This window comes from Alosa sapidissima, chromosome 12, assembly GCF_018492685.1.
Source record: "Alosa sapidissima isolate fAloSap1 chromosome 12, fAloSap1.pri, whole genome shotgun sequence".
Taxonomy (NCBI): Eukaryota; Metazoa; Chordata; class Actinopteri; order Clupeiformes; family Clupeidae; genus Alosa; species Alosa sapidissima.
The window spans coordinates 6,149,860-6,161,047 of NC_055968.1; the positions used below are offsets into that span (position 1 = coordinate 6,149,860).

An 11,188-nucleotide genomic window follows, 5' to 3' on the forward strand; every position below is an offset into this window, starting at 1 on the left:
TAGTCTTCTAATGGTCTTGGCTGCCCTACTTTTAGGTGTATCATCCATCCTTTTTTCATTGATTTCTTTTTTCTGAGCTGTGTGCTCAGACCTTGCGGAGTGCTTAGCTGGACACAGGAGCAAGTGAGAAAGCATACTTACAATAGAACCATATACACACTTAACACTATACAGGGCTGGAGTGAGCGAGTGTCAGACAGACACACCCAAAGCCCTGTTTAAGAGAGGAGAAGAGAAGGAGAGGCTTGTCATCTATGTCTTGTTTATGCTAGGAACACAAATTGGACAGAATGGCCAGAAAATGCCTGGCACATGTCTCCTGCCCAGCAACAGCTACACAGCAATCCGATACAGTCACATCTCTGTGGCTCACTGTATCACCATAAAGCAGCAGTAGCAGTAACAGCAGGAGACTCAGAGCCTCCACTCTACACGACTACCACAGCAGCTCCAGGCACACCCCAGACTACGGAGCACTAGATGGAGGAGGCTACACACACGCACACAGGCACGCACGCACGCATACTTCTCTGGGTGGCGGACTCCGTCTCCCGGCACACGCCCAGGAAGCGGTGGTAGGACTCCATCTCGCCGGCAGAGATGCGCACCGTGGAGAAGGAGGCTCCGCGCGAGCACTGCCCGCATGCCGGGCAGCGGGAGGGAAGCGTCTGGTAGCGCGGCGACGACGAGACGTCCATCCCGCAGCAGAACGCCAGCAGCTCTGCGTGCATGCTGCCACCAACCGCACAGCGCCGGCTTGCTCTCCCTCTGAGTGTGAGTGTGTGTGTGTGTGTGTGTGTGTGTGTGTGTGTGTGTGTGTGTGTGTGTGTTTCTCTGTGACTATGTATGGCAGTATGACTGAGTGTGGATGTGGGTGTATTCTGTTTGTATGCAGGTGTGTGTGTGTGTGGGTGTCTGTGCTGGTGTGGCTGCTCGTCGGTGTAGAGGCGTGTTTCTCTGTGTCGGTGTATGTGTCCACCTGAGCATGTGTTCAAGAGCAGCTTCCCGGCTTGACAGCCTGCGTAAGCAGCGCCCAGTTTAACCAAGGTCAGAGCAAACCAAGGAGAGAATAGAGAGGGATCAGAGAGAGAGAGCGAGAGATAGAGAGAGAGGGAGAGAGAGAGGGAGGGAGGGAGGGATCACTCTCTCAGCCTAAGTCAATTATTGCCGCTGTCAGATGCTTCCCCCCGCACGGGATTTATTTACGGCAGCCAGGCGGCACCTGATAGTGTTGGCGAGTGTGTGTCTGTGTCACTTCACCACTCTACTCCACAGCTCATTCACATTCACACACAAACATACTGGCCACAACCTGTCACAACCCCACAATCCCTATCACAATCCCAATTGTCTGTCTCACTACAGAAAATATTCCTATACCCACAGACTCACACACACAAACTCTCTCTCTCTCTCTCACACACACACACACACACACACCATACACACACAATATAGACAAAAGTATTGGGATGCCTGTCATTACGCCTACAGCAACTTCAATGATGTCCCAAAGAGTTGTCCCCCTATCTGTAGTTATAACACCTTCCACTCGTTTGGGTAGGATTTCCACAAGATTTTTTAAGTTTCTGTGGGAATTTTTGCCCATTCATTCAGAAGAGTATTTGTGAGGTCTGGCACTGATGTTGGACAAGAACGCCTGGATCACAATCTCTCTTCTAGTTCATCCCAAAGGTGTTTGATGCTGTAGAGAAACCTGTTCTCTGTGGGCCAGACCAAACTCGCCCAGTGATGTCTTTATGGACGTTGCTTCGTACACTGAGGTACAGCCATGCTGGAATTGAAAAGGGCTTCCCCAAATTGTTCCCATATTGAGTTAGAAGCATATAGTTGTCCAAAATGTCTTGGTATTTGCTTTGTCTTGAAGCATTAAGATTTTCCTTCACTAACAGAGGCCAGCCCCTGAAAAACAACCATTATGACATTATCCCTCCACCAGCATGTACACAGTGCACAAAGTAAGGTCCACAAAGATATGTTTAAGTGATTTTGTTATAGAAGAACTGACTGACTCGCAGAGAACAGTGTGTGTGTGTGTGTGTGTGTGTGTGTGTGTGTGTGTGTGTGTATGTGACACAACAACAATAGCTAGCATAAACACACACAGCAAGAGTGAGAGACCAGATGGAGTGTAGTCTACGCTGAACAAATGATTCATTCGGAGTCATCACAACAATAAGCACTCAACAGAATGCACACACTCTCACACACACACACACACAAAGCTGATGCAGAAACACACATGCCTTTATACTGCATCCACAGATCGGCCATTCTGCTATTGTCTCTTTGTAAAATCAATATCTCTATAACATGACACCCTGCATGTAGAAACAAACAGACGCTCAGCTCATCACCACAACGCAAATCCCCATGGTGCACTCTGGTCTACGCCATTTCACCCAGCACTGTAATACAGCAGTCACATCATTAACCAGAAAACATCAGTCACCAGGCAGAGAAAACCGCCAAGCATGTGTCTGTGGTGGCCACAGCAGAGCCCCCTTATTCACTGGAACCAGAGCTCAGGCTGACTCTGTTCACACACACACACACACACACACACACACACAGCTAGCAGCAACTTACACATTACTGAGCTCATCCTGAAGAGCTGCTACGGCCGGCGCTCCGGCCACGGTCCAGTGAACTCCCCAGTCCTGTCCGTCCAGCGACCTCTTGCTGCACCTCTCTCCCCTCACTGTGTGTGTGTGTCTGTGTGCTGTTGTGTGTTCAATGCCGACTCCCACGGTCACTTTGTATCCAAGCTGGTGGTCCAGCGGAGCTGACTGGCATGATGTGTGTGTGTGTGTGTGTGTGTGTAACAGAGAGAGAGAGAGAGAGAGAGAGAGAGAGAGAGAGAGAGAGTACACAAATATCCTCAACAATGGCGCAAGGCTTCAGGGGCTTCCCTTTCCTCTCCCACCCTGCCAGGCATTTATCAACGTGGAGAAGCAGAGGGAGAGAGAGTGTGTGGCCGTAAGTCCATCAGGAACTTCTCACAAAGAAGAAACTGCTCCTTCCCAACCTCGTCCCACCCCCTTTTCACCGCCCCCCTCCTGACTCCCCGTCTCTGGCATTCTCACCCCTCCCCTCTTTGGTGGGGGGCTAAGCATCATGTGAGACCTTCTGAGCTTTGGGCAATAGTATGACTTGAACAAGTTAAAAACTACAACCCGCACTGTGGCCAAGCGGTGCAGTCTGTAAAATACGTCAAACGTTAATGTCAGTGTTATGAGTGCATGTATTGGGCCTTGATATACTGATATATGATGAAGGGGCGCAACGTGAAGCTTCTCTTCAGCCAGAGTAAAGGGAAAATATCAGGGAAAAAAACAACAGTGACTGCATTCCCCTTTCATATAAAAGTGCCTCGGAAAGTGCTGAGCATGCTTTCTTACCTACATTCTTGAGGCTGGAGGTTTTCCAGAGTGTGAAACATCAGCAGTTAGAGCAAATGAATCCATATGAGAATGCAAAGCCCACAGCTTGTCTTTTGGTACAGTGTTTACAATGTTTCCTACCACTGTCTCATGACAACACTGTTTTTATAATAAAACAGAACAACACTTAAAGGAACCGTATGTAAGATTGTGGCCAAAACTGGTACTGCAATCACTTTCAAATTACTGTAGAGCGGTGTATCCTCCCCCTCCCCCCTGACTAGCAGAACTGGCATCATGGAGGGTGGCGCATCAGGCCAAAACGCAACATGACAACATCAACATCAGTTGAGGGCTGCAACTTCACTTTTTAAATGACAATATCCTGGCCGCACTACTGTTGTCAGTGATATAAGTATTTAAAATGAACATGATTTCTTAATGTCTAGTGACATATCAGGGCCATTTTATGATTAATAGAAATATATTTCTTACATACGGTTCCTTTACAGTAAGTATGTTCTTTAAATAATAATGCCACTTCGATATTATGATTTTCTGGACATTTTCTCTTACTGGAAGCTTTTACATTTTAATTGAATGACCTTGTTGAGAGTCTTTGAAATCAACCGTCTGAGATTACGTCATTCAGAGACAAACACACATTGTGCATTTTTAAAAACCTACTTTTATTTTCCTTTCCAATAATAATCAGCTCTTATTATGGGTTGTGTAAGCAGATATAATGAAGCAGAGACACGTGTGGATGGAGTTTGGAGGTTACACAAGCTGCCTTTGTAGGACACAAACCATTGGCCAAAACGGGACGAATATTCTCCCCAACAGGGTGAGGGGAAAGGCTAAAACTCATCACCTCGCACCTCGACCTGCCACTGAACATTCATAAGCCCTGAGAAGTACCAGGGCCCCTGTCCATCTCCAGACACACTGAAACTTTCAAGGCTTTCCAGCAATGCTACCCCTGAGGCTATGCATGTTATTTGTATCATTGCCTACAACATACTTTGTGTGACCCTATCATTAGGATGGAAACCAGAGGTAACGGCAACACAATGCCTGTCCAGTACACAATAGACTAAAGATGTGTGCATATATGTATACAAGTGTATGGGATGGAATTAACCAATCATACCAAGGCAATATAGCACTGAAACAAATGGCCCTTTATATACATTTTGGAGTTTACAGACAATAAGGCAGGTCAGACTGACAGCATACAACTGTTTGCTTAGCTTTTAAATAGCATTTACTGGAACAATGCTACACCAGTGAATTCAAGGGCAACAGAAACCTGCAAATGAATCAACTCTAGGGATGACCAACAACACACCTCATAGTCACTTTCTCCAATATGGGATTAAAGCTCATGTGAGTATTTTTATAGTAATCTTAACATACAGGGATGAGTGTGCACTGTGTGTGGTAATCTGATTACAGCGCAGTCTATTTAAAGGAGATCTCATGGACACCAGCGGTAGGAAAGGTGTTTACCTCCCCGTGCAGTGCAGACAGGAAGTAGACATATACAATCTGTTACAGTGACTTCAAAAAGCAATGAAAACGACAATAAATACTTATAAGGGCATAATTAATTAGCCTTGTGAGACCATCCTGATCTTGCGAGCTCCATTTTATTTTACTTGCAGATCAGTCTGGCTATTTGCAATGAAGAAAATTTGGAGCCGTTCACCGATGCAAACGAACAGCCAATCAGCGTTGGTTTTGAGGCGGGTTTAGATTAAGGGTAGCCTAGCTTGTGGTATTTTCGTCGAATGAACAGAAATGCACTGAAGAAAGAGTACATTGTATTCAAAGGTTTTGAGGTTCTGCTTGTCTGTCTCCGTCTGTCAGTTTAGTCTGCCAACCATCTTAGCCTCTCTTTCACACCCACACACTCCAGGATGCCCCAGATAAGAGCACTCTATGGGTCAGATTCAAAGGTGTGTGTGTGTGTGTGTATGTGTGCATGTGTATGTGTGTATGTGTGTGTGTGTGTGTGTGTGTGTGTGTGTGTGTGTGTGTGTGTGTGTGTGTGTGTATCTGTGTGTGTGTGTGTGAGGTGTGTGTGTGTGTGTGTGTGTGTGTGTGTGTGTGTGTGTGTGTGTGTGTGTGTGTGTGTGCTTCTGTGCCTTTATGAGGGAGTATGTGTGGGAGGACTGCTAAAAGGTAAGAGCAGGATTCATAAAGAGGGAAGAAGAGGAGGACAGCAGGCAAAGAGAGGAGGAGAGGAGGAGAGGAGGAGAGGAGGAGAGGAAGAGAGGAGGAGAGGAGGAGAGGAAGAGAGAATAATGGACTGGGCCTCTCATTCCTCTCAGCCATTAGCGGAGTAGCATTAGCCTGAGTGTGAGGCCCACACAGACACACACTTCATCACGCAACACACACTGTAATTGCATCTCCCCTTGTACTTTAACCCAACCAGTGTCTCAGATCATGGGACCTCAGTCAGGTCATATTCAAACTGAATTACAACAAATTACACACCGCAGTGAGGAGATATAAGGAGATATAAACAAGTACTGTATCACCATAACATGATCTGAAGTAAATCCACTTTTCGAATTCAGATAAACCTGTTTATATAACTTTTATGCTTTTGACTGACAAACAATGGCAAGAAAGTAGAGTGAGATACATAAAACAATAGGCTCTTACTTGATTTCCGGACTTTTCTGGACATGTTTGCAGGTAAAAGGTAAATCAGCTCTGTTTGTGTGGGTGCAGCGTATTGAGCTGAGAAAGCACCTAAAAACACCTGCAAATATGAGCCCTGAAGGTCAGGAGCCACAGCAGCACGTGACATCACTGTGGGGGCTCTTGGAACGACGCAGAGCGACCTTTGCCTCTTGGCAGCGTGCAATAGAAACATGAAAACAGGAATGAGAGGCCATATTAAAAGCAACAGCCCCTGTGTTTGGATCCGGACTGTGCACTTCCTCTGCCCCCACACTGCCCCCACCTCAGTCCACTATCCCCCGACTGTGGGACGAGTGCTGTGGGGACGTGTCTAAGTCACCGTGTTTCCTCTGGTTGCCATGACGCCTCTTCCTGCCCTGCGTGGCTCAGACAGCTCCCAGTCTCGCAGCCTTCTGGGCTTCCTCCTGTGTGGGGCCTGTCCTGCTGGGTCCATTCATATGGACACACACATTTGAATGACCTCCCACTAATGTGCATACATACAGACAGACACACTAGGAGATTTGGGGTCTCTGACAGTATGACACATAAAAAAATGTATCTTGCTGGCTCTGAATGTGCTACATCTACAGTATATTCACTGTATATACCCATTTACTGTGTATTCAGAAATATTGTATTGTATACGGACTTGTCTACTACGAGACAAAATTCCTTGTGTTTTCTAACTCACTTGGCCAGATTAGCCTGATTCTGAGAAATGTGATAACACCGTTTATAAGATTATATGTGCTGAATTCTCATCCCCTGACCAGAGAAACAATTATTTAAATATCATTCTCATGCATACATGACTGCACGTACGTGTCATGTTGCATGTATGCTTTGTCACTTCTGAAAAGCCACAGTCACGTCATTCCACAGTATGAATTCCGACTTAAAACAAACACTCACAGGCGGAAAACCTCAAATATCAACAGCCGAGGAGTACAAATGAAGCTCTTCAATCCAAATCAGGAAATCTCAAGATCAAGCTGCAAAAACAGACACCATGATGACATGGAAATGCTTGTTTTGGTTCAGGGAAATTAAGTTTCTAAACCACCAGAGCTAAACTGGTCCAGTTTGAGTGGCTTGTCTTGTTTAAAATACACTGTGACTCTACCAGATGGCCAAAAGTTGTACTGTATTGTTCCACTGTGCTTCTGTCTGTTTCTAAGTGACTGTAACTCGTGGCTTGCGTCGGTGGAGAGCCTACGCAAAATAAGGGGGGGGAAAGAAACAAGGGCAAACGGTTTCCTGCATTTTGAAGGGAGACTCCACTGTGAAACAAAATAGGAAACCACATGAAAACCCCCGCATCCCAACACTGGGCCTCGCATGGCTGAGTAAATACAGCCATACACCCTTAGCCTGGCAATTAGACTTACCACAACAGAGACAGGGGCACACTAGCACTGAGCAGCATCATAGAGAAGGAAATATACGCTCCGCTCTCACGTGCAGTGCAAAGGTCAGCCCTTTTGACCAGTGCTGTGTATACGATAGCTTTAAATAAATTAATATGTACCAATAAATATACAATATATGCATGAGTAACTTAATTACAATCATGGACGAAAAATGGACGAAGTTTTGGGACAGTGAACTTTGGGGGATGAGCCGCAACGTGGTGTTCCTGCAGCTGAGGACCATTGTCATGGAAAGTCAATTGAAACGAGCTGAGGAAGGAAGGCATCTGTGAGGCCTGTTTAAGCATGACGTATGAGGGCAGGATTACATCAGGGGCAGGGGAGGGGGGAAGGAAGTCTTATGACCTTCCATTGTTCACCTTTGGTGCTGTTTGCCATGGAAGCCATGACTTTTTTTCCTCAGACCGCCGCATTGTCTTATAGTGTGCCAAGGCCTGAGATGGCCGTATCACTGAGTGACAGAGGCTGGCACCGTGCCAAGTGGGCTGAGGTTGGTGTTAATTGAAATAAAGTGCAGTCACAAAAGCCCAGCTGATGCCAGAAATACAACACAAAACAAACAATGGACCCGAGAAGTCTGGTACTGCTACCAGGCACTGTCACTGACTAACAAAACATACTTTAAAAGTACCGGTACATAGAACATACACTTTTCCTGATTTTCATATTCACATATTTACATTGCATAATTCAGTTCTTGATATTGTCCAGAGGAGTCTCAATGTGAGAATGTTTTCCCCAAAATTTAATCATATACTCACATCACTGAATTAAAACATGCTAAAAATACCTGCTCTTCACTAACTGTAGTCACTGAAAGGGTGTTCTCTCTAAACACATCTGCAGAACGTATGCACTGAGACACCAGTGCCTTTGAAAGCACACACTGTTCTGATTATCCTGACATTAATGTATTTTCCAGTTGCTTTGCCTCTAAGAATCCCGGTCAGCTTTGGGCCCTGTCTGCTGTGTTGGGTTTGACCCTCCTGAACAGCTTCATTTGTGTGTTTACCACAGAGCCAGGACTCATTCTGAGTGGCACACTCGTGTTAATCCTCTTAGAGGAGGTTGACCAAATCAATGCATTTCTATTCTATTCTTTTTTTCTGCAAGGCGAGAGAAGCTGAAGATTTCTTAACGTGTGCAGCAAAGAGACACAATTTTATATCTAGTATGCTTTACGCATGCGTGGTATGATATTTATAAATGTGTGAAAATACTCCTCTTCCGTGGATAAACACATAGAATGATCTATTGATTTCAGAATGAATTTAACCCCCTTATGGTGTTCCTACTACAACAGGACAAAAACATGAAGGTTGCTGGGTCGCCTTGTGCTCCAATTCTCCAAACACCATGATGTATGTACAGGCCTACAGTAAATTACATGTCTCACATTCCAGGAAACATGATGTCACCATCTACCAATCAGAATGCATACCCAGCCAGGATTGTCTGATGCGGGGTGAGTCAGTCATGCCTTACAAGGTGGGACTGTAATCACATTGAATCACCGCAGCGAGACTCACACCCACCCCACCTCACCGGCCATTTCTCCTCTAGCAGCACACTGAAAACTACAGATGCACAGCATCATCTGTACATCATGTGATTGAATGGAGTGTCATTCATAGTGTAGAATTAGGAAATAAAAAGATAGCTATGAAACAAGCTTTACCCAGATTTAAAACAAGGCTTTAAATAATGTATCTTTTATTCTACATTTCCAGCGTTGTGAAATGTCAAACACTGGTGAGATATTTTTAGATCTGGATAAAACACAAAATGCTGAATTATGAGTCATTTACAATGCCTATCTAACCCAGTCTATGTCTGAGTAATGGCTTAATGACCAGAAGAAATGACCCCCCGTCTACTTTCTGAGCCACTCCAAATGTCCGATTGTGACCAGAAGTGACTCACTGGCTTAGCATAATGCCATTAATTGGGTCCCCTTGGAGAATTGGAGGACGGGAGTTTTTTTTTTTTTTTTTTGCGAGGCAAGCCCAGCCCGGACGGCTTCCACCATCATCAATATGGCGTAACGCACAGGCCGTATGCAGGCACTACCTATCGCGCAGTTTCCATAGCAACTGAGCACTCAGCCCCCACCTCAGGCTGCTGCAGTGCCGAGGCTGCTGATCTAGAAGAAATGGGAGCACCAGAGTGGCACAATAACCTACTTCCTCTGCCCTGCCTGAGGAACCCCGGGCAGCCAGAGGAACACTCAGCGCAGCAGGCAAAGGTTTACAAGGGAAAAGTCTGCTCATTACTTCTTTTCCACCTTCAGTTTAATGACACTGAGATGTCATTGTTATTAACATAATAAAAACACTTTCCTGTAATTTAGCCTATTCATCTAGTTAACTGGGACAAAAACAGAATTACTTCACTTTCAGTTTTGAGGTTTTCAAGGAGGCTGCTTTATTGAGATAAATCTTTTAAAATGAGGTAAAATGTGCTACAGGAGCTAAATTGACCACAAACTAATTAAAATATGCCCACACGCATTCAGATTCTTGGTTCTTCTTAAACCCCACTAAAACTCATAACTGGAAGACAGGTGAGTATGTATCAGTGGCCCAATTTTACTTGACATTCAGGGACCACATGACCTCATTCTACGACACACTGGAAACTAGAGACTGTAACGATAAATGTAAATGAGACTGAAACTGTAATTAAAAATAGCGTGTAGTATTTAATCCACCGTAATGAGGACGTAATATGACAGCTGCTCTTGTAGAGATTTTTAAATGATTTAGAAATGTTTCAAATTATTTTCTGATGTCCTTATCTGATTCACAGACCTGCATGTTATCATCAGAGCTTGTTTGTCCGAAACTGACTCACTGACTTTGGCATACCTTTAACATATTGACTGTTTCCAGTATACCATTATTAACGATTAACTGGAATAAGTATTCTCCAGATTAAAAGTCTGACCGATACTGTAGATCAGTGGAGCAATGGATGCCTTGTAAGCCATACATAGAGTACCTTCTAGTTGTGGCAGGTTCTTCATACAGAATTGACAGCCATATACGATACAAAACTCCCCGCATCCTCTCTCTATTTCATAACATCGCAGTACCCTATCCCGCACACCCAGCCCTGATCCTCCGGACAGGACAGGGGCTAACACTCACCCACATGCCGGATGATGGACTCAACGCGCTGCAGAAACTCCTGCACAGACATCTCGTCCTCCCGCATCCAGCAGAGCATCGCAGGATGTGTGTGCAGGGTGGCGGTGGTGGTGGCAGCGGCAGCATCAGCAGCATCCACTCGCCTCTCGTCCTCCCCTCCCCTCCTCCTCTCCTCCTCCACACTCCTCTCCTCCACCGAGCCTCTTCCGCACACGCTGGAAGGCTGGACGTCGGCAGGCTCCCCCATGCACACAATGCTAACACGCCACTCCCTGTTCACCGGCTACAGTGGCACCTTCCACGGGATGATGAGCAGAGAAGAAAAGAGAAGAGGGGGAACACAAGGGAGTGAACAGACAGACGGAGAGTGCTTCCCTCTTATTGCTTAGTGAGGCCGTGGTAAATTATTGATGATGCTCACGCATACATACAAACATACCCTACCAGCTCTCTCTCTCTCTCTCTCTCTCCCTCTCAGTGGTATTGTGTTGGTGAGGAGCAGGCT

General features: G+C 45.6%; 1 protein-coding gene across 10 annotated transcripts in view; it reads right to left on the bottom strand.

Moving 5' to 3' along the window:
• Positions 1–10,855, bottom strand: part of mcf2l2 (MCF.2 cell line derived transforming sequence-like 2) — a 78,394-nt gene extending 67,539 nt beyond the window's left edge. For 7 of the 10 annotated variants that reach the window (XM_042111483.1, XM_042111482.1, XM_042111493.1 and 4 more), the window contains exon 1: positions 527–746. In XM_042111483.1, the coding sequence (XP_041967417.1) occupies positions 527–731 (205 nt within the window). In that variant the 5' untranslated portion in view covers positions 732–746. Of the gene's footprint in view, positions 1–526; positions 747–2,610; positions 2,961–10,683 lie in introns of those variants that run through there. The other 3 variants (XM_042111486.1, XM_042111485.1, XM_042111489.1) reach the window with 2 other exon arrangements.
• Between the last annotated feature and the right edge of the window lie 333 nt (positions 10,856–11,188).